Genomic DNA, 23328 nt, shown 5'->3' with positions numbered 1-23328 from the left:
GGAGTTAATGCATTTAGTGAGGAGTGGTCTACTGTCATCAATGGTGGTGACTCAATTGAAATTGCCAACTTTGAAGTGCTCAAAAATAGAGGGTTCCAAATGTATTTATGTAGCTCTGGATGGAATAGGAACAGATGGTTAGTGGGATGTTTGCAGAGGGAGAAGAAAGAGATGTTTGCAGGAAATAAAGGATTAATTGAAAATAGAAAGAATACTTTCCTTTCCAGGTTTTAAGAACTTCCTGCTCTTTTTTTTTCCCCCATTTATTCAAGTCTGAAGTTGTGTGGACATACCACTGTAGAGAGGTAGCATTTTAAGTATAACTGTGTCATGATAGTTTATGTTCTCAGAGTTCAAATGTAATTTTGACTCAAGACCAAACTCCTGTCTTTAATCTCTTATTACAGCAGATGGACAAAGCTGCAGAAATATTTTTTCAAGCAAATAAGTAAAACAGGGAACAATTGTTTGCATAAAGTGATGTGGAGATGCTATGCTTGTTTTGTCAGCTTTTTATTAAAAATTCAGCAAGTGTCTTCAAATTGTTGTAAACACAAGAAGTTATTAAATAGTAAATTTCTAAAACTCAGTCTCTTAGTTGCTATCTGTCTATTACTGAATATTTCCGTTTAGTCTTAGATCTGATACAGTTGCCAGCAGGCACTGATGTTCCCTGTTCTGTTTAGATACAGGAAAAAAATCTAACCTTGTGCACAGAGGTACGGAGGGTAGCTAAGCCTTTAATCAGCAGCCACTGGGCACTGGTCATGTAACTGCTTTTCAAAATCTGCCCCTCTGTCTAGTGCCAAAGAAGAATTAACATCAAAAAAGAGCATGCATGCTTCCAACTATTCCACTTAAAAATGTGAAAAATACATTTAGTACCTTCCACAGACAAGCTAGATGCACTTTATTTCTCCCTTCTAGGTTATTCTTCATAAAGAGATACAGTGATTATAAAGAGATACAGTAATTAGATTAACTTTCACTGTCAATGTTTTTTTCTTTAGGAATTATACATTGAGATTCATGCCTATACCAATGAATGATGCTTCCCAAGCACTCAAAACAAACCCTGAGAAAACAGAAGAGGCGCTGCAAAAGGTATTACATATGCCACCAGTTAACAGAAATAAAACCAGCAAAAATAAGTACTTTTAAGTGACTGAGACTTCAAGCTTGGCTGAATGAGTATTCTCTGCTGGATTCAAGGATTGTTTGGTTTGCATAGACATACACGTGGTGATCAAGTGCTGCAAGAGCTTTTTGTTCCAAACAATGCTGGGAGTGAAGGCTGATGGAATGCAATGGTGTAGTGTCAAAGTGTCATAACTAAAAAAGTGCAAGCTAGACCTGGTACTGCTGTGTGCCTGACTATGAAAGGGAGAGTTAGAAAATGCATGTCTGTTACATATGTGCTTGTGGGTATTACCAAATGTTTAGAATTAGTGGTGCGCGTTTTTTATATCGGCATAAAAAGTGCAGTCAGCTCTGTACAAAACAAAGGATGCTCTTTAATTTGAGGGAGGATGAAAACATTTACTGCCTGTGTTTTATATTGTACATATAAAATTCGCACACTGTGTTGTCCTAAGTAAGCAACTGCACCAGCATGTTCTTTTGGATGAAAAGGTGTTGACAGTATCTGTAGCTGTTCTACTTGCATGAGTTATAAAACTCCCAGCTGAGTTTTAATATGGTAAATCTTGCGAGCTCCAAACGAGCCTCCTGCTCAATCAGGAAGCATACATTTCACATCTCTTTAATGAGTAGTTTTCCTTCAGCCAAAGTAAGGCCATAAAAACCTTATAAATAGTTCTTACAGATAACTGTGATTAAAAAGCAAATGTCTATGATCCTTATTTTCAGTAATTTGAGTATCACAGGGGGAAGTGCTGGTAGTTAGTACTTTTTTCTTTGATGCAATGATCTAAATTCTGCTTGTCAAAATCTAATTCATGGGGGATGGACATATTTCTTACATCTCATTTAATATAGTTGGCTAGGTTCATATCTAGGCTCATAGGTGCATTTCTGAAAAAAATACTGTGAAGCTTCTGGCCACGGGGATTTAAATTGTGTGTGTTAATTAGGTGCTATGTACAAAGAGTGTTTCCTTTTATTCATATCAAAGTTGCTAAAACTGTTAGACCCTGAGTTTGTTTTAACATGTGTGGTTCAGGCTTTCTTTGCACAACACAAGGGAGTTCCCTGCCAGAAAAGGTACCGGTGTCAGGAGTGGTGCTGTGAACACAGCTGATACCCAGCAGGTAGGGATGGAAGCCTGCCTGCATGGACTGAGCTGTCATGCTTGGTGCTGGGACAGCTGCCCTGGCTGACTGATGGACACAGCAGCCACTGTCCCGACCTCCACTGTCTCTGCAGCACACTTTGCTTGGGGTGGGCAAACTGGATAAACCCAGGGTTTTACTCTGGGGTATGGTCAGATATTGGAGTTCTTGCTGGTGCCGTGTTAGACGTGACCATCCCCACTGATCTCTGCCTCACAACGTGTTGGCCACTCCACCCATCCTTTTCTCCCCTGTCTCTTTCAGACCAGATCCATCTTTGATGAACCATAAGCAGTTTGCTAATAGGTTTTTTTGGCTTCACTAAGTTTGATAGAGCAGGTTTAGGGGGTTACTCTTGGTGCCATGAAGCTGGAGGATGGTGGGTGCTTACTGCTGGTGACAATTGTGGTGGGCTGTAAGTAGGAATCAGTTGTCTTTGAAGAGCACTTCTGTACTCCTTAGCCTTAGCTAAGGTGTGAACTAAGACTGCACTATCACTTAGACACTTATAGATAGATTATCTTCTCTTCAGACATACTGCTATTCAAATCTGTGTCTTTACAGCGGGCCAAAGACATCTAAAAGAAATTAATGAAATATCATGATCTCTACAACACCTAACAGTTAAGATTCCCTTCAAATATTTGTCAAACCACGATCTAATAGTTTGTCAGCATAATTTGCTAAATTATTCTAAATAGAAGATTCTTTCAGAAAACACTGGCAAAAGCACAATATTTAACCATGTTTCACTAGTTCATGAGTGAATTAATATTTGCCAATGTGGTTATTAAGCACTGAGACACACAAAATAAAGTTTGCAGATGATTACCAAATAATTAGGCAGTTTTTCTTGTCAGTCCCGAATTCTGAGACGGCAGCAAAATTGAAAGCAAATTACAACGTGAAGAGTCAAATCAGTTTCCTAATCTGGCTTTTTTTTCTGGGTTTTTTTAGATAGAAAACTACTTGCTTCGTAACCATGAGACCAGGAAATACCTACAGGAGCAAGCATATCGGCTGCAGCAAGGCATTGTCACTAGCACCACTCAGCAGGTGAGAATTTGTTACTTACTGGACTCCTCAGTGCCTACAGTCTGCCTGGGGAGGAAGTTCTGTCTCATTCTGAGTACTTTAAAGGTGTGCCTCGTGGGTTATAGTGTTTCCCAAGAAATAATTATTATCAATGACAATATATTTGGAAGGAAAGCATTTGCGAGATGGAGGTCTTCTATACAGCAGTACTGTGTGGAGAAAGACTCAGGCTATTACCAAGTAAACTACTGTTGAAACCAGGAACAGTTTGGTTTGCTTGTGCTTTCCCTGTGTTATTAAAATTTAATGGGACAGTGTTTCATTACTGGAACCTGAAATTGTAGTCTAACCTCTCTCTTGAGGGAGAAAATGGTATATGGAGGTATACTGGCACTAAGAACTGCAAGAGCAGTTGTTTCATTCTAGTAATTTGTCTGTTCCAATGCCATTTCCCCCCCCCCCCCCAAGTTAATAATCTCTGTATGAAATAAGTTTAGTCTTTTTTATAGCTTGTTGGTTTTAGTTGTGCTTTTCTCCATCACCACATACCCATCAAGTTTCAGGAAATGTAATTTATTGTTATTTTGAAATAAAATTACTAATTTCGATATTAAATTGTGTACAATAAGGATAACTTTTAAAAACAGTTTTAAAAGAGAGCTGGAAAAGACTCTCTAGTATTATAGAATTGCATTATTATTCCCAGAGTGTGTTTTTTTTTCTGTCCAGATGTCCCAATGAAAATTTCTACTGTCTAATAATTAGCTTTCTGTACTTGTTAAAAAAAACACCCACCCAAAACCCTTTGAAGAGAAGGAGTCATGTGGATCCAGAAAGGGGCATGCTGTGAAATTATTTCAGTTCTCATTGCTAATGATATCAGATGTGGGAACTGCAGCCTTTATATGATGATGCGTGCACTCAGATGTTGCTTCAAAATGTCAGATAGCTGGTTCTAATGTATGCTAAGTGGGCTGATAAAGACTTTTAACTCTATGTCTCCCTGCCTTATATATCTTAATCAAAGCTGACTGTGTGACAGGCATTCTTAGTGGTTTGTCTTGTAAGATACAGATATACCACCTGCCCTGCATTTGCAGCGTGTTGAATGAATTGTCTTGCGGGTACAGATTAAGTTCAATTTATCCCACTGTGAAATGTCTGATGGAAACTTCTGCTTTGATAGTTTTAATTCCCTTGCAACTAGGAATATTTACGTTTTGAAAGAATACTGCAGAAGCCTGCACAGTTGCATTTTGCTCAGACTGGAGAAATTGCTGTTAGTGTTTGTTGAATGGATAGTGAGAGAGCTTTCTTTTACTGTCTGAACTTCTTAACAATTCAGAGACCTTTAGACCTTAGTCTTAGGTATATCAACAACATTTTCAGCATTAAATTTAATCCAAAAACCAGAGTAACATTTAATAATCAACAAGTTATCCTATTTTGCAGTTACCCTGGAGGTAACGGTGGGGGAAATATTCCACAGCATTTATTTTTCCTGATGGTAAAGTTTTATTTATTTTTGCAATGTTTGGGGGTGTCTTTACGAGATGTAGTTCTTTCCTTCAATAGTAGTGACATACTTCCAAGGTCTTATCATGCTTTTCCAGGTTGTTGTATTGTCACTGCAAATCTCATGCTGCTGTTGATTTTCTACCTGGACTGGATTAAGGTTGTGTTTGTTCTGATGTTTTATCTTATGTATTTCTTTTGCTCAAGTAGATGATTGACAGAATATGTGTAAAAGTGCAAGATCATCTCAACTCTCTAAGAAACTGTGGTGTGGATGCTGTACAGGAGGATGTCAAATGTGCAGAACGGCTGATGCGGGATGCTAAGAACTCCAAAACAGTAAGCCTTTCCCAGCACACTGGTAATGCTGAGAGCAGTTCTGTGTGTGCTTGCAGCTTTTGTCTTTTTGGGGAGTGAAAATAATAATGTGTCACAAAAGAGTATTTTCTTCAGATGGCCAGCTCTAGGTAGTATTTAAAGTGATAAGATAATTCTAATTTATGAAGATTTTGATTTTGCCAAAGACGTTTTCTGTTGTTTGTCCTGGTTTGAAGACAGGTGGTGATGAGCTTATATTCTGAATATACTCTTCCTGTCTTACAGCTGTTACCAAATCTGTATCACCTTGGTGGAGCTGCTTGGGCAGGAGCAAATGGTTCACTCTCCAATCCAATCCAGGAGACGCTTGAATCCATGGCTGGAGAAGTCACAAGGGTAGTGGATGAGCAACTTAAGGTCTGTGGATAGATGTGTTACCATCTCTCACATGCAGAAATAACTAAATCTGAGGTTTTCTGTTGCTAAATGCAAATGTGCCACACTTCATTTTTCTTCTCAGTAGATTTGTATGTAGGCTAGCTCTCTTTCCATTATTAGTTTCTTACTACTTTGGGCCTTATTATTTGGATTTTTTTCCCAGTTGGAATACAAGAAAAAGTTGCTTTAGTGTTTTCAGTGGGCAGAAGGAGCATACACTGTTTATTATCATCTTTTTTCATCTGCTAGAAGGGGAAGACTAATCAATTGCTCCTTCAACCTTTTATAAAGGCATTTCTCAAGCACCCTAAGAAGCCTCATGCCCTGGAGAAAAGTGCTCAGTAGTTGAGGAGTCCCAGTGGAGTGAAAGCTGCTTTTTTATAGAATTCATTGCAGACTTTTTTTCTCAGTGGTCACTTTTGAACCTGATGCAGGATTTCCACTTTACTGTTTGATTTGGATAACTTGTATGTATTGAGAGTGCCCAAAGAACTGGTACAGGCAACTTTATAGGAAATCTTCTTGCAAGTTGCCTGTTAAACCTCAGTTCTTGAAATAGATGTCAGTGATCTGTAAATGTTCTCACCTGTTGCTCAGCCAGCTTCTGCTCAGAAAACTTGAACCTTCAGTTGTATTTGCTCTTCCTGTATAACAAGCAAAGGAGAGTCATCCATACAACACGTGCAAAGGTGTCAGTCTGGGAAGAAGACAAAGTGGAGACATTTTAACAACAGTTGGGATCTGTACGGAAGCTGCTGAATTTAAAAATATGGCTCTGGGGTGCCTCAGATCAACTTCCTTTTATGACTAAGCTGCCTTGCCTGTGCTCTGTTGTATTTAAACACTTTACAACCTTCATCTTCAGATTCTTTGATCTTTCAATTGAAACATGAAAATGCTTCAGTCAGTGGGAATATAATGAAGAACAATAATAATGCCATATTACTAATTACTTCTTTGAAATTAAAAAGTTAATGAGGAGGAAAATGGTGCTCTATTTTTAGTATGTTTCTCCCTTTCCCCATTATATGAAATAAGGCGACTATTTCTGCAAACATGAAAGTGATTTATCCGTAAGATTCTTCCCGGTGGAACTTCTGGGTTATTATTGGGACAGGAATAGTCAGGTCAGCCCTTCGTGCAGGGCTCATGCACTTAAATGAGTTCATCTTGGAGAGTCTTATAGAAGGGGGGAAAAAAAGCCTCATCAGCATTTGGAATGTTCCTGAGTTAATGTGTCTTCCATTTATACTTTTATGCATTTACAACAAAAAACACTTCACTTCAACCACTCTGACTTTTACATTTACTTTTGATTTTTGTGGCATTCAAGTTTAAGTGCCTTACAAGAAACTATAAAGTCAAAATGCTCTTTGTATAGTCCAAGACTCATTTTTATTAATTTTCTCTTAAGGTGGAAATGTTTTCCTTTAAGTGCTATGCATGAAGGAGGAAGTGTTGAACGTGGATTAGAATTATTTTTTTCCCCAGTTGTTTAGGTCAGTTCAAAATATGATAAGCAATTTATTATTTCTAAAGATAGATAAGGGAGCTCACATAAGGACAGTTCTTTTTGTAATTGTTGGGGAAAAAACATCCTGTGTGCTGTAAGTGGAGTTTCATTTTTAGTTTCTATAGCAACCAGAGTGTGATTCTAAAAAGTTTGGAAACTGGTTAAACCAAATGAACTTTGTTCAGGTGAATAAGAGATTTTTGATTTTGGGGTTTTGTTTAACTGACAGAAAGAAAGAGAGGTGAAGACAGGAGTTAGAGTCAGGAAAAACAGTATCTTGGAGTGAGTTGAGTTGACCAGAGGAGAAATTATAGCAAGGCTCTTCCCATTTTCTTCTCCTGCTGCTGTCAATGTGGACACACAGAACCTGAAGATGCTTTATTCAGTCAGTAAAACACCACGGGAAAATAAGCAAGATAAGTGGAGCTTACACAAACACGATTTTGAGGAGTGCTCAAAATATTCTTCCTAAATTTTGTCCTAGTGCAAAGGGTTTGTTGGCTCCATCACCTGTTCCATTTTTTAGTCTGATCATACTTCAGTCCTTTTCATCATTGTATCTTTCTCCTGAATTTTAAGATTCTTTAACTCTGGGTAGTACTTTGTTCTCTTCTTTCACCTGGTGACTGATACTTGCAGCCCTGTGACTGAAATCTGTGCCCTTTCACAGTCAATATTGGTAGTTGTGGCTTTCCATTGGTGAAAGGTTTGGGGATGGAATTAGGAGGTGAGGAAAGGTTTCTTAGATACCTTCTGTAGATAGCAGTCATGTGAAATCAACAGTTAAAATCCATCATTAAAGAAATAATGTTCAGTAGCGCAATTAAAGATAAGATCCAAACTCTATTTGATTTCAAAATTGCACGTTCTCTCAGTTTTTTGAGTAAAAATTTATTTTGGAAATTTCAGGAGAAGTCTGCTTTTTCCTGCTACTTCTCAGTGATGCCTTAACAGCATTTTTTCACATGATCCATTTTGAAAGACCATGCTTAGACTGCAATTCAACATAGCAAAGTCTATCACTTGTATGATTGGGATTCGTCAGTAACTCTTGAGGGGCTAAGGAATTTTTTCATGGTAAATACACAACTGCACCAGTGAATAAATACTATGGGGAAAAATGGATGTGTCAGGAACTCTCGTTAGTAGTTTACCTGGCTCAGTTTTCTCTAACATTTAAGTTCTTCATGCCCCGTGGGGATATGGCTGCAGAGGCTTGAAAGTCTCTTCATTAGTCATGCTGCCCTCAGTCATGAGGATTGAAGGAGGGAGTGTGGGAGGAGTTCTTAGAGTGCATCTTGAGAACCCAGAAACAAGATATATTATTAGCCGTAATGGCAGCTGTCCCTTATAACTGTAAATCAAATGTTGTGAAGATTGGACCTTCTTGTGTGCTGTGACTGCTTCATGTTGCTTTGTTGGTTTTTTTTCAAACTGTAAGAGCTACAGACTGAAACATGCTGCTTTGAATCATTGAGTTTTATGCAGCAATGGTGTTTTTTCTTGCTCATTGTCTGCATAAGAAAATTACTAGTTATGGTAGGGCTGTGCAAAGAGAAAAAAGCTCTGGTACAATGGAGTTGAATCTGAGGTCACTTACCTGTGGTGTAGGATTGAGAAGAAAAAGGAAATCAGTAGAGTTTTCAAGAGGTGCGGTTCTTATGTTGTACAATTTCCAAATGCCTGGGTAAGATCTAGGCTTATCTAGTACACCATTCCAATGAAACTTTGGTTTTTTGGGTTTTTTTTTATTTGTAAGTACCTTTTTCTCTTTGGTTATCAACACTCAGTCTTATTGGAGACAAGTTGGCCCATTTCAGTAAACTGGGCTCCCTGTTCTTTTTTTTTCCCCACCCTCCTTTGGATTTTTCCTGTGTGGGTGACCATGCACTGGAGCAGGCTGCCCAAAGAGGGTGTGGGGTCTCCCTCACTGGGGATACTTGAAAGCCATCTGAACACAATCCTGTGCCATGTGCTCTAGGGAAACCTGGTGGAGCAGGGAGGTTGGACTAGGTGACCTTCAGTGGTTCCTCCCAACCTTTCACCCATTCCGTGATTCTGTGTGGATAAAAATTGTTGGCTACACCTAAAGTTCACTGTAGATTTACATGTATATAAACAAGATCCATATATTAAAGGTTTGCATGCCAACTGCAGATCACACTTGTAGCTACTTCTTAATATTCAGCTGGTATATTCCAGCCATGTGTACAGCATGCTGAGTTCTCAGGAGTCTCCCTTCCTCATTTACTGATGCTTCTTACAAATTGGCAGGTCTGGAGCACTGATGAAAATTGGTGATTCAGGGCACAGTTTAGAGGGAAGGCAGCTGCAGCAGAGCATCCACTGCAGTGATGGGTGCACAAGGGAAGCTAATTTGTTCTGACAGTTCAACACACAGAGATGTAAATGTTTCATATTTGAAAAGGCAGACAAGTACAGTTGCCGGTCATTTTCAGAGCAAGTATGTTGATTCTCAAAGCTATATTTTGTAAAATGTCTTATATTGCAGCTGGATGCAAAATGGATTGGAAAGTAGGAAGAAGAATTGTAAAAACTGCAAGTCTAAAAGCGTTGTAGTGCTGTTCACCAGAATAATGCTGTCACCTCCCAGCTAAAGTAAATCCCAATATCTAATGATATTTTTTGCTTGCTGTGCTGCAGACGCTCCTTGAGTCTATGGTGGATGCAGCAGAAAACCTTTGCCCAAATGTAATGAAGAAGGCTCGCATCCGTGAAGACCTCATTGAGGCCAGCACTGAGAAGATTTCCATCCCACGCACTTTTGTGAAAAATGTCCTCTTGGAGCAATCTGGAATTGATATTCTCAATAAAATTAGGTACTTTAGGAGACTAATCTAAAAAAATTGGAATCTGGATTTTGGGTTGCGTGTATGTGTGTTTGTGTAGTAGAAGAATTTTGGAATTCTTGTGTGCCTCACAAGAAACTATATTACAGCATTCAAAGAGCAGGAAATTGTCCTGCAGGTCTGGGGAACTTAGTTCAGGTGATTCATGTATTTGGAATCTCTAGGGATGTTAACTTAGATCATTAATGCATATGCTCTCTTATTTAGTGAAAGATTTGGTTTATGGTACACAAATAACATTTTTGTGACTGATGCTTTTTTAAAAAAACCCTTATGTTCTCACATAACAGTGAATTAATATAATAGAAGAAAATTGTACTATTTGCTTTCACTGGTAGCAGTGCTTTGTCTGTTGTTACATTTGGTCTTGTCCTGTAGCTGTAGCAATCACTTTAAAATTTTGTGTGGGAGTTGTGCACAGCAGACAGACATACTTGAAAAATGGAAACTTGGATACTCAAACCACAAACCTGGAGCAGAAACCATTACCCTAAATAACTCTTAGTTTGTCCTTTAAAAGAAGAGGCTTTTATCTGACCTTTTACTGGTTGTTTTTTTTTTTTTTTTCATATTGAATGTATACCGGAGAATATATTTACACAGTATAATGTGGTTGACCTGTACTTAAACCTTCTCAGTTCCCTTCTGCCTGATGCTTGAAAAGCATGACATTTTGCATTGTGTTGCTAATCTTTGAGGAAGAAGAAAACAGTAAGACTTCAGAAGTAGTTTTGCAGAGTGCAGCAAAATAGGCAGGAAAAGGTGTTAAAGACTTCAGCTATGTCTTCGGAGTGTTTAAACTGATTCCGGAAGTAAGTTTTCTTCATTTCAGTCCTATCAAATAAATCTTGGCCCCAAGACAACAATACTGCCTCTTATACTTGTAGAAGCTGGAACTGTCAGTGGGGTGAGGGTGCCACACTGTGACCCTTCCCGCCTTATATTATTTGAAATTAATGTCGGTAGCTGAGGGAGAGTCCTTCACTCTCATTCTCTTCCCACTGTGGCTTGGCCACCATTCTACCTCCCCATGAATTGCATCGCCTTTCCAAGGAGTTCCTCACCTTTTTCTCCAGGCTCTCTGCAGCAGTAGTGCTAGCCCCACACAGAAATAGCTTTGTTAATCCAGTGCAGCTTAGTCCACACATAAAAACCATAAACCAAAATCATATCACTTGCTGGCAAGTGTCAGTTGAAAGAGTTGGCCTTGAAGGCATTGAGGCAGCAGAGGTGGAGCTTTGGGCTGCAGCTCAGACAGTCATGCCTGTTAGCTCCAAATCAGCTGCCCTCCACAGCCAGAGCATTTGGTGCTGTCACCAAAGATGGGACCCCAAGGGAGCCATTCAAGGTACACATTTCCTTGAGAGGGAGTTACCAGGGAAACCTAAGCTCAGTGTGCAGGTGTGGTGGTGTTCCACATACGTCTGTGCAGTGGAACTGGCTGACATGAAGTTCTTGAGGCAGAAAGTGGTTACCTAGAGCAAAAGAGGAAGCAAAGTTGTGATGGCATAGACTGGAGAACCAGCACTGTACACTTGTCCTTACCAGCAGACCAGCACAAAAAGGAATTGGTGAAACGAATGGATTGTATTTGTTCAGTGGAGTAGTGTTAAATAGGCAGCACTGTCCTAATCCCATTCGTCTGAGATTAGTGTTTGTCTGACTTCAGTGGTGGAGTGTTCCTCTCCGAGTTTCACTTCTTATTTTTATTCAGCTCTCTTACCCAGATGTTTTCATTTCATGTCATGGAAAACTGTTAGAAGCAGGTTAAATATGGTACAGAGGCTCCTGTGTTTATTGTGTGATTCATGAGTTTATTTCTGAAACCTGCAGTCATGTATCCTGACACCCTCTAATGTTTTACTTCAAATAAAATGACAGCACTGTGGATAATCGTCACACCGTTGAATGTGTAATAAAGACGAAAATCTCCTGCATGAATTAAGAAGTTCTCTCATTTTTAATCCTCACACAGTGAAGTAAAGCTGACAGTGGCTTCTTTCCTGTCTGACCGAGTTGTAGATGAAATCCTGGATGCACTTTCCCATTGCCATCACAAACTGGTGAGTTTTCTCCTGGTTGATATCTAATATGCCAGATCTCAACAGTGCCATTTATATTCATAACTTGTTCAGTTTCTCCTTTGACAGCTCTATTTTGAAATTGGTCTTATTTTCGTTGACATCCTGACATCTTTTGAAATTATTTCAGCGCTCTTGCCTCTTTGCTGTAAGAAAGATGCACCCTTGGAAGAGACTGTGTTATATATTTGTCCTATTGTTTTTTGAGCTGTTGTCAGATCTAGAAAAATGCCATCAGGATGCAGCATTGAGTCATTAGTTAAGAACAATGCTAGTATTTATCAAGGTGAGAGTATAAGGCTTGGATGCTCATGAAATGAGAGGTAAGATTTCATTCTTTAGAATTGTTCAGGCACTGCTGAGACCTTGTTTCCTCAATGAGTACATTCTGAGGTTACCTCAGAAGTGTAGGTATCAAGTTTGAAGAGAAAGGAGTAGGATTGTAGGAAAGGAAGCACTGCTACTTGAAGGTCCTGAGCTGTTGGGAGGCACAGATATTTATTATAGAGGTACTTGCCTCATCAAGAGTAGAAGAAATAAACTGTGTATTCACAGAAAAACTTTTTTGCTTCTAATGCAATGGGGCTTTGTAAGGACAATCCACTCTTTTTTTAAAGAACTTAGTGGGTGGTTGTTGTGATTAAAGTTGCTCTTCATTTCTAATTGAAATTTCTCTGGCTTCAACTTGCAGTCATTATTTTTTTCAGATGCTTTTCTCCCCTAGATAAGGGAACCATATCTATTTCTCTTTATTTCCTCTCTGTGAAGGTCCTCACACACACAAAACAAATCACTCTTTCTAACCCCCCCCCCCTTTTCTTTTTAATAGAAGACTGAGTTATTTGAGCATGCATCTTTGTAATACAGAGTGGCATTGTGCAAAGGTACAACCTCTGGTCTCTGGAGCTCTGCAGCAGCAACAGCCTGCTGTGGGAGAGACCACATGAATGAGCTCCAGTTTGTCCTGGAGGAGGCTCAGCTGGAATAAGCAGTGACTGGGCTGTTTCTGTCCAGTGGTATTGCACAACCTGCACATACCCTGATTCCTGCACAGTATGTCATTTTCTCCAGCCTTTGAGTCACTTCACTGAAAATCCTCTGCAATTTTTCCAGCTGTTTAAGAAGTCACTTTTAAAATTATGGTTTCCAGAACTGGACAGACTATTTGTGTTTTAACCAGCACTGTACACAGGACTGAAATTGTTTTTCTCCTGATATTCCTTATTCCTTGTATTTACATAGCCGAGAATATAAGAAATCCTTTTGTCAGAGTTTCAGTGGTAGCTCATTTGTAGGATGGGGTTTGCGTCTACTCCAATCCACTAAAGGCTTCTGGACACTTGTTGCTCTTCAGGATTGTGAAATTGAATAATTGCCAGTGCTCTTGGTTTCTAAGGAATAAGTGTACATTTTGTTTTGGGCTGATACGCTTTGTGATCCATTCTGACCTACATTACTAATATGTCCCTTTCACCATTTAACTCTGCCATGTTTCTGTTAGCTGCAGGTTCTTTCAGATAGTACAGCACTGATGAAAACCTTGAGGAGTACTGAGCTCAAAAACGCTGCTAGAGGAACTCCTGTCTAATTTGACACTGTTAATCTTCAGCTGACAGCTGCAATCTGAGAGCTGGCAGCTAGTCCTTAGTACAGCAAAGATTAAATGCTCTGATACAGTTCTCAGCCAGCTCCTTAAATTGGAGTGTCATGTTCTACTAATTCAACACCCACAAATGTCTGTGTTTGTTGCATTGGCATAGTAGTGTTTGAGGCAACTTTGAAAAATAAACCTTGTTTGACAAGACCTCAGTTTGCCTAATGTGATGATGATTAGCGTTAATTATTATTGCAGCTATTTTAGTGTGCTTGAAGATAAATCCATAGCAGCTCTCCAGTTGCTTTTCCTGAGTAGACAGCAGACTAAATGAGCTATAATTGACTCAGGTCAATTTTATCTTTTTTGATGGTCAACAAAACTGCAATCCACTGGTTATCCTGGCTTGTGCTGATGTTAAGTAGTGGACTACAGCTCTCCCTAGCTGCCCCTTTGAAGATTCTGTGACTAACTGATTTGGGACAGCTGATCTTCAAATATTTACTTTTAGCAGATGTTTATTTAATATTCTCTTCAGTTATCAAAAGAACTAGAAAATATTTCATCATTTTCATGACATCATGAGCCCACTCTGTTCCAAATACAATCCAGGGTGGTTTGTGTAATGTTCTATGTGGTCCTAGAAACAGTTTTTGCCATGCAGGTCTAAAAATAGACTTTAACAACAAATAACTGTTGTTACAGCTTTTCCGTATCTATTTCTTCAGTGAAACAGAACTGAGGTATTTAAAACTGTGCTGTTTTTGTGAATAGCAGATTATAACATTTTGGCCATTGAATAATTATGAAAATTATACTGGCTGATACTGTACCTGTCTTTGTGTTCATAAATTTGAAAAAAATAGTTCAAGAAAAAGCTTCCTTTCCACACTTTTATATTCTTTATAAAACAAACCCAGTGTGAAGACTAACCAACATAACTGAGCTTTCCCTTTGTACTTGGTCTTCCAGGATCTCTGATCACCGAAATTCTGTAAACTTCTGGTTGGGTTCTCTTTGTCTTCTTAAGTTTGACTGGTGCATTCGTGTTGTCATCCTTGTCTCCAGGCTGACCATTTGACCAGACGTGGCAAACCACTTCCACAGCAAGAATCACTGGAGATTGAGTTAGCTGAAGAAAAACCCGCTAAACGCTCTATGATCACAGTTGAGGAGCTGACAGAGATAGAACGTTTGGAGGATCTGGACACTTGTATGGTAAGACACATTCCACAGCCCATGGGGTTGAGTACACAGGTGACTGGAGGAAAGATGCTTTCCAGAATATCACTTAGCAAATTCATGGTATCAGGAAACTCAGGTTAGGAATTAGCTTCTAGAAGAAATAAATATTAGCTTGGAAGATTTTGTCTGAATTGCATCTTGCTGTTCAGTAGAGGAAAAGCTTTTCCCTTCACTTCTTTCCTCATACCTGTTCAAGGACCTTTCCCTTGCATACACTGCTGCAATCAAGCTAACACAGTAAACACCTCTTCCACTGGGCACAGTTTCACAGAGGTTCAGTTGAGGTGATAAATTGGACTGTGCTTTCCTTTGACAACATGCTGCTTTCTGCCTTTGTCTTCCTTCTACTTGACATGGATTCCTTTCACCCGTGACAAAAAATGTTTCTGACTGGAAGTTATGTTATTGACCATGATCAGAAGTTGTTTTATATGTGACTTTTATTATAAAGGTGGCTCTGTGCTATATCATCATCCTTACAAGATGTGAACCCAGACTGCAAATAAATGGGTTGTTAACTGTTCTCAATCTCAAATTCCCCTCCTCCCAGTTCAGTCTCTTGGGGAACTTTACTGTGGACAGGAACTTCAGGAAATTCTCTACTACAAATTAATCAGTCTAATAGGTGGTCATTCCTGTAGGGGATGAGCTTTCTCCTCTACCTTCCTACCTGATTCCTTGGCCATGCGCTTTCACCAGAAGCTAAAACGGCAGAAAAACGGATTGCAGCTTTTTGTAGAAGGTTTGTTGATTCAGCTCCCTGAGTAAACGTACTGCAGAGTCAGACAGCACAGGAGGAGCAGCAGGGCTGCTCCTTTCTGCAGCAAATATCTGTTGGTCTCATTTATCTATAAAACAAAAGCACACCTTTGTGGAAATATCAGCTTAAACTGGGTTCTCTCTCCCTTCCAAATCTCCTGTTTCACTGAGAGTTGATTTGATACAATATTTGTCTGAGCATCACAAATCCCTGTGAGGCTTGTGGTGTTCATCTAGTTCATCACTGGTACTGTCACGTTCCAAAAGCCAACATTCAGTAATCATTTTGAGCCCTGGCTCCTATGGGAGAGACATCCCAGTAAAATATGTGGCATCTGAACACTGTACCTGTAAGTTAATTTTTGCATGCTGGCTTCATATATGGAAAACTAAGCTGAGGGCTCATTTTGACACCTCACCCCCTGCCTTTAAATTTATTCTTGCAGCCTGTTAAGGATAGTAATACTGGAAATGTAAAAAATAGCTCCTGTCTTTATCTCATATCACCATGATTATATGAAAACATCATATCACTCTGCTGTTATCTTTCACTTTGGCCATATTAAAATAATGGAAATGTGATGATGCTTACACTCTCTAAAAATGCATTAGATGCTAACTGTACTTATCTCCAAAAGTGTTTATATCTGTCTTCATGCTCTTCACCTTCATTATGCACAGACATTCAAATACCTTTGTGACCCAGATTCTCCTCAATATCTAATTTCTGAAGAGAATGAGCATCAAATAAACATGAGACAGTAATCTTAGTCAGTGCTAAATGATCCATTTATTAAAAACTGTAATCCATATTTGGGAACTGTTTTTTGCATCCTGACTGCAAATGACGTTGGTTGCTGCTGTAAAAATATGGAGATAAATAGATGAATTCATAGAATAGTTTGCGTTGGAAGGGACATTAAAGATCCTGTTGGTTCTATGGGCAGGAACATCTTCCATTAGACTGGGTTGCTCAAGAGCACAGTCCAATCAGGCTTTGGACACTTCCAGGGATGGGGCATCCACAACTTCTCTGGGCAGCCTGTTCCAGTACTTCATCACGCTCACAGTAAAGAATTTCCTCCTAATATTCTTATCAAAATCCACCACCTTTCAGTTGAAGCCATTTCTCCTTTTTTCTATCACTACATGCCCTTGTAAAAAGTCCTGCCTTTTTGTAGGCCCCCTTTAGGTACTGTTGTAAGGTCTCCCTGGAGCCTTCTCTTCTCCAGGCTGAACAACCCCAGCTCTCTCAGCCTGTCTTCATAGGAGAGGTGCTCCAGCCCTCTGGTCATCTTCATGGCCTTCATGGACTCACTCCAGCAGGTCCATATGCTTATATTGGGGGCCCCAGAGCTGGACACAGCACTCCAGGTGGGTTCTCAAAAGATAGGAGCAGAGGGGCAGAATCCCCATCCCTATCCTGCTGGCCACGCTACTTTTGATACAGTCCAGGATACAGTTGGCTTTCTGGGCTGTGACTGCACTTTGTCAGGTCCTGTTGATCTTCTCATCCACAAACACTCTCAAGTCCTCCCCAGGGCTGGTCTCAATCCAGTCTCTGCCCAGCCTGTGTTTGTGCTTAGGATTGCCCCAACCCATACGCAGGACTTAGCAGTTGGCCTTGTTGAACTTTAACACTGACACAGTGACATAGCCCCAAAAGTCTGAGCAATTACGGGATTATTACTGAGCTAGTGTTCTCACTGAGCTTCCTGCAACTAAAAGCACCTTTAGAATGTGGGGAGTTAGTAACTTCAAAGACAGCACTTTCCAAATTCTACAGATTTCAGATATTCTCTTGATAAAAGTCACCTGATTTGTGGCAGCTTTTAAGTGTCACACAGGTACTTATGTGGAAATGAGGAACCTCTGAAAGGGGCATCAGTGAACGCTTTGTGAGCTGGTCAGTGCAGATATGTTGCTGAGAGATTTAACTAGAAAGAGAACCATATGGTTTTATGAACTGTAATTAGGAGCCTAATTTCTTTTGAATTTTTTTAATCTTAAATGAGAAATAGCTGTTTAGGTATTACTTCCAAAGTGGCATTGGTCCAGGACACTGCCTTGTTTGGTCATTGGAAATCCCTAAGCATTATGAAGTGTGATGACAAAGCAGATCTTAGCCTTTTGATTAGATGATGCACCTGGCTGTGTGTTCTGCAAACCTCAGACCTGAAACCTTGAATTGCAGCTTGGTATTAAGCTTGTTTGGGAGCCTAATCTATAGCCAAAAGAATTTGGAATGTAGGATGAGGCTGAGTATGTTGCTGGGATGCCAGAGAATACTCACTTATTCTAAGCCCAGCCTTGCTCCAGCTGGCTGTCAAGATGTTTTGGGAAGAAAAGATTTTGGTTGTGAAGGAGAGGCACTGAGCTTCGACCACCATTTGGGGGAAGCTGTTTCCCATTTGCAAAACAGGATTTGTTTTGCAAACCCCCATTATCTTCATCAATTCTTTGTTCTTGTTTTCTTCAGCAAGCCTATTTATGATCAGTATTCTGGCTGGGGTAAACAATACAGCAGCATGTTGTTATTTACCAGCTTCCCTTGAAGCTGTATGTGAACAATGTAGGGGAAAACTGGATTTGGATTCACATTTGACTATGATTGCAGGTAGATCGTGTATCACTGAAGCTATATGAATGACTGTGAGTGAGGTGGATGTGTTGGTAATAAAATGTTTATGAGCTGTTTGTTTTTATACATGGATTGAAAGCCAAATACAGAAAAGTTTGGAACACTTGGACTGGCAGCATAGGTTTCTGAAGCCTCTATTGCTGGTGATAGAGTGAACAAACAGGCACTGTTTCAGAGCCTGCCCACCTATTCTGAAGCAGGGTGCAGAGTGGCTGTGGATGGAGGATTTCCCTAACAGAGTAGAAATTTATATATGAATAAACAACACAGACAAGGCAGAATGAAATATCACAAATGGGCTCACAAAATGCATCACTGAAAAATAGACTCTTAAATGTTATTTCTAGTATTTTCTGTTGCATGAATTAGGATTTCCTAAATACCAAACTGTGCAGTTAACACTGACTAGCTTCAGATTAGGGTAAGTTTCTCATCCAGCCTTTAACAGTGGCCTGAGAGCCCATAGTGTGAAAGACTTGTCATACCAGAGTTTGCCAGTCTGTTAAATGAGTTGTGAAGAACATAGGGAGCAATTGAGTGGTCCAGCGTAGGATGTGATTGCTGGAACATTACGCATCCATGAGTTTCTGATCTCCCTGAGCTGCACTGCAGTAAATTGATGCTTCCCTAATCTACAGCTGTCTTAGTTGTCTACATTTAATTAGAGCTGCATTGATGGTAATAAGTCATTAGATAAAAGTTGCATGCAAGTAAGATGGAAAGAAAAATCTCTATGCAGAAGATGACTTGCTCTTCTCTGATGAAAGGAAAAACCATGGCCTGCTTTTCAGAGCTTAGACTCAATCATGAATTAACTTCATAAAATAGTATGTTTTGTCTAAATTTTTCTCTGCATATATGATGAGTGTGACACATATTCAAGTCATGCATGCATTTTAAAACTAACTTTAAATAATGCACCCTTTTTTACTGAGTCTGAATATCGTGTGTCTTGGTATGTGTAATTGTGCAGGGAGATACTAACTGATTTTAATTTGCATAATGCTTCTAGTTGTACTTTATTCTTTCATGTGCATTAATACTTTGCAGAAATAAGAGAGACTAAATAATGCTCAATTCCCCACTAAAAGACAGTGGAGCATCTTTGTTAGTTTGTGTTTAACAGTTATTTTCTAAAGTTTTTTTTTAGCTGTTTGAATGTTATTTTGGCTTCTAGAATACTAAATAGAGCTCAATAGAGTTGAGCCACTATTTAAAGATGTTTTGAGAGAAATAGCTTCTCTTTTACTAAAAATCCATGTACCCATCATTTTTAAAATATCTGTTTCAGCAATATAACTTCATTACTATAGGTAGTAATGAGCATACAGCCAGGATAAGTATTGTTTTTAGAGCAAAGCAGAAGTTATTTCTATTATGAAGAGGTATGGCAGGAAGTTGTTTGAAACATGTAAAGGAATTGTAGGTTGTAATACAGAAGTTTGCCTATAACTCTTCTTTAAAGCATTTCAGTGTAAGATTGAAACACTTGGATGGTAAATTGTGTTTGAAAAAATGCTAGTGGCTGATAGGAAAGTAATGAATATTGAGTCTTAGCCATTTCTCATTTATTTCTAATTTGAATCACAGAAATTGTTCTGTGACTTTAATGGAGGAAGATTTTAAAAAAACAAACCTCATGAGCAATATATTAAAGTTCTTTATTGAACAATAGATTTCACCTGTAGAGTAGAGATGAAAATTTGCAGAAATAGCAGAACACTTGTAGATTGGTGGTGTATGTTTTTCCTGGCTAGCCATTGTCAGAGATTTAGCAGATGAATCCTGTATTCAGGTGAAGACTTATGACCTTGTGTGTTCTGAAGGACAAGGAGTGTATGGACCTCAGTGTTTTCAGGGAAAAGTAAGAAATGGCACTCACCAAAAATAAAATTATTAAAAAACCCAAACGAACTAAAAAACCACCTCAAACTCATAAAGCACCACCTGAGTGCTTTTCTCCCCTGACCCACCCCCAACCCCTGCCCTCCCTCCTATCAACAGCAAGCTTGAATTAAAACAACAGAAACCTCTTGAGTCGCTTTTACTGGCAGAAGGAGGAGATCACGGTACGGACTCAGGAACATGTGCAGTAATGCTGTAGGAAGAAAAACCAAAGCAGAGATTCTCTGGTATGCCCTGATTTACTACCACATGTGATTCTTGCTGCTCTCTATTTACCTGCAACAGAATTGTCTCAGGCCTAGAGAGTCAGCTTTTTGGATGAAAGACTGAACACCTACTGCAATAAAACCCCATTTCCTGTCGGACTCCATATGTCCTCCTGCACTATAAATAAAGCTCCAGCTCTCTGACTGACTTAATCCAGCAAAAATCTTTTTTTTTGCTGGAATGAGCATTTCCACTTTCCCCCATACACAGTTCGCACTTTCCTGCCCACACCGTCATGCCTGTGCTGGTGTTCACAGAGCCTCACAACAAACTGGGTGTGGGAATTATTTCAACTGGCAATTAAGCTTTTAACAGAGGATTTCTTTCCCAGGTTAGTTTACAGACCAACTAGTCCCCTGGCTGAGTCCACAAAACAAATCCTGAGTAGCAGAAACAGGCAGACAGGGATGAGGGCAAAGGCAGCAGCCTGGATGAATGCTGGATTAAATTGATTGTGACACTTGAGTTTCTCTCTTGTATGTATTAGCAGAAATGGGCCTTTGATGTGCAGTAAATACAGCACTCTGTGGGAAGCTAGAAACTGGCATTATGGTATGTGAGAGTGTTCTTGGCTTCTGAAAAGGCTCAGAGGCATGCGAGCAAATCTGCTTCAGTGGGAGTCCAGTCATATTTCTGACTCATCCCAAACTAGGACAGTTTATGGAAATATCGCCAGGAGGAGCAAAGCACAGTGCCAGGGTCCTCCTTAAGCCTTTCCCTACACATGCAGTGCTGTGGCTGAGAAAGTGCCATACAAAGGGAGCCAGTGTGATCATTTTGCAGAATATCTTGTTTATCTGCAATTTAGGCGTTATCTTCATTAGCATTATGACTACATTAATTTTAATAGTGAATATTTATTACCTATCTTTTCCTGGGTTCCTCTATATATAGTTTTGCAGCATCCTTACTGCCCTTAGCCATGTTTATTCAATTATTATTGTTACATGTATAGACTACAGAGTACAGGCTTATGAGGGGATACATGTTCCCAGCTGAAACACTCTAAAAGAAACCGGGCTTTCAATGTCTTTTCTTGGTCTCTAAATGGAAGGAGGTGATGGATACTTTATACATAGTTTGTTTTTCTTAAACCAGCTGAGATTTCTTAGAGTTCAAAGCTGTTTCTCATAATCTAGGGTACATTATTGGCACAATATGAAGAATCTGATAAACTGCATAACAGCACTGCATGCTTGTTTAAGAAAAAAAAAAAGTTACTATAAAATTGGGGATTGCTTTCTGCTTAGGTTATAGGAAGAATTGTGGAATGCATCTGCTGGGTATTCTGTTTGGGTGGTGTCACCTGTGCCAGGCACTTGTCTTCCCGTAATATTGGTGCCTTAGCAGACCCAGATTTGTGTTGGGGGTGGAGAGGAGGGTGTGTAGTTGTTGTGATTTAATCTGGCAGGCAGCTGAGCACCACTCTCACTCCCCCACAGTGGGATGTGTGACAGAATGAGAAAAAAAGTAAAACTCATGGTTTGAGAAAAAAAACATTTAATAGAGCAGAAAAGAAAGGGGGATATAGTAATAATGATGAAAGAATATACAAAACAAGTGATGCATGATGCATTTGTTCAGCACCTGCTGACTGATGCCCAGCCAGTCCCCAAGGAGCAGCCACCACCCCCTGGCCAACCACTCCTGTCACAGGCTGTCACAGCCTGGTGATGGACACCTAACCACCACTTGGTGGAGAGGTGACTGTCCCTACCTGCATTTGCTTGCCCATTCAGCCAGCAGGTGAATCACCCAAGGGATCACCCAAGAGCTCATTTACCATACCAGGTTATGAGGGCAAAGCCCTTTTGCACAAGTTGGGTCAGGGGACACTCATGTGATCCCTTTTGCCAGCAGAGCCAGGGACTCAGTTGATGTTCAGCACAAACAGATACAGGATCATCTTCCCACATCCTCTGCTTATAAGAACTTTCTTGTTATTTCCCATGGTAGATCAGCAGGAGCTCCTTTGGAGTAGTTCTTGCCAAAATCTCTGCTCTGGAGCCTTTCGCAGAGGCAAAACAGCAAGCAGCGTGAGAATAACCTCTGGTAGTGCTATTTCTGTAGCACACATCTCTCTGCAGCCATGATGTGTCTCAATTCAGTTAGTATCTGGCAAGTTGACCTTCTCAAATGGTTGAGGAGTTTTCTGTATACTTTGTATGGTCCTTTCTGCTGCTTTTTGATTCTTCTGGCATCTCAGATGAACAACTTGGCATGAGGTACTTTATCTGTGTTGTCTGGGGAAATCATGTTTACTCTGAAATCTGGAGAGCCTACTTAAAATAGCACATGCATGAGTCTGTCTCACTAAGAGTGCTTCATGGTTCTCACTTTACCCAGAAGAGCATGAGGCGTGCCATGTTTTGCTCTGCAAAACTGATACTTCATATTGCAGGGATAAAGAACAGTTCCTCACAGGAAGAGGAGAGAGAAAGTCTGTGTTAGGGCAGGCAGTAACACAGTACCATTAGACTTGGCTGTATTTCATCAAGGAAAAGTAGGTTAGGATGAGCTGGGTTGCCAGAATAGGAACTTCAAAATAAATAAATAAATAAAATCAAGCATACATGCTGCCCAAAGGCTAGAAGACAGCTTCCAAGTTATCAAGTCTCATCACTGCTGTTGTTGACAACTGTATCACACAGCCTTATTCACAAATCTATCTCAAAACATCTTTCTGTTAGACTAGAGGAGAACTTAGAGGTAAACATATTTTCTTTGGATGTTATTTAGGTCAGCTAAAGCCTCATTACAAAATGGTGGATGTAACTCTGCAGTGAGATTGTATCTCATGTTAGATCAAGTTACTGTGAATTTTTGAGGTCAGTAGTGGCAGGATTGGAATACTAA

At 39.7% G+C, this 23328-nt stretch overlaps 1 protein-coding gene across 9 annotated transcripts in view; it reads left to right on the top strand.

Moving 5' to 3' along the window:
• Window positions 1-23328, top strand: part of CARMIL1 (capping protein regulator and myosin 1 linker 1) — a 193631-nt gene that overhangs the window by 137060 nt on the left and 33243 nt on the right. For all 9 annotated transcript variants that reach the window (XM_048289240.1, XM_048289236.1, XM_048289234.1 and 6 more), the window contains 7 exons: window positions 1011-1104; window positions 3249-3347; window positions 5052-5180; window positions 5445-5576; window positions 9775-9950; window positions 11956-12043; window positions 14724-14873. In XM_048289240.1, the coding sequence (XP_048145197.1) occupies window positions 1011-1104; window positions 3249-3347; window positions 5052-5180; window positions 5445-5576; window positions 9775-9950; window positions 11956-12043; window positions 14724-14873 (868 nt within the window). The remainder of the gene's footprint in view (window positions 1-1010; window positions 1105-3248; window positions 3348-5051; window positions 5181-5444; window positions 5577-9774; window positions 9951-11955; window positions 12044-14723; window positions 14874-23328) is intronic.

The sequence above is a fragment of the Corvus hawaiiensis genome, chromosome 30 (genome assembly GCF_020740725.1).
Source record: "Corvus hawaiiensis isolate bCorHaw1 chromosome 30, bCorHaw1.pri.cur, whole genome shotgun sequence".
In the NCBI taxonomy this organism is placed as follows: domain Eukaryota; kingdom Metazoa; phylum Chordata; class Aves; order Passeriformes; family Corvidae; genus Corvus; species Corvus hawaiiensis.
Note: the sequence above shows the minus strand (reverse complement) of the source record. Positions and strands in the feature narration are given on the sequence as shown.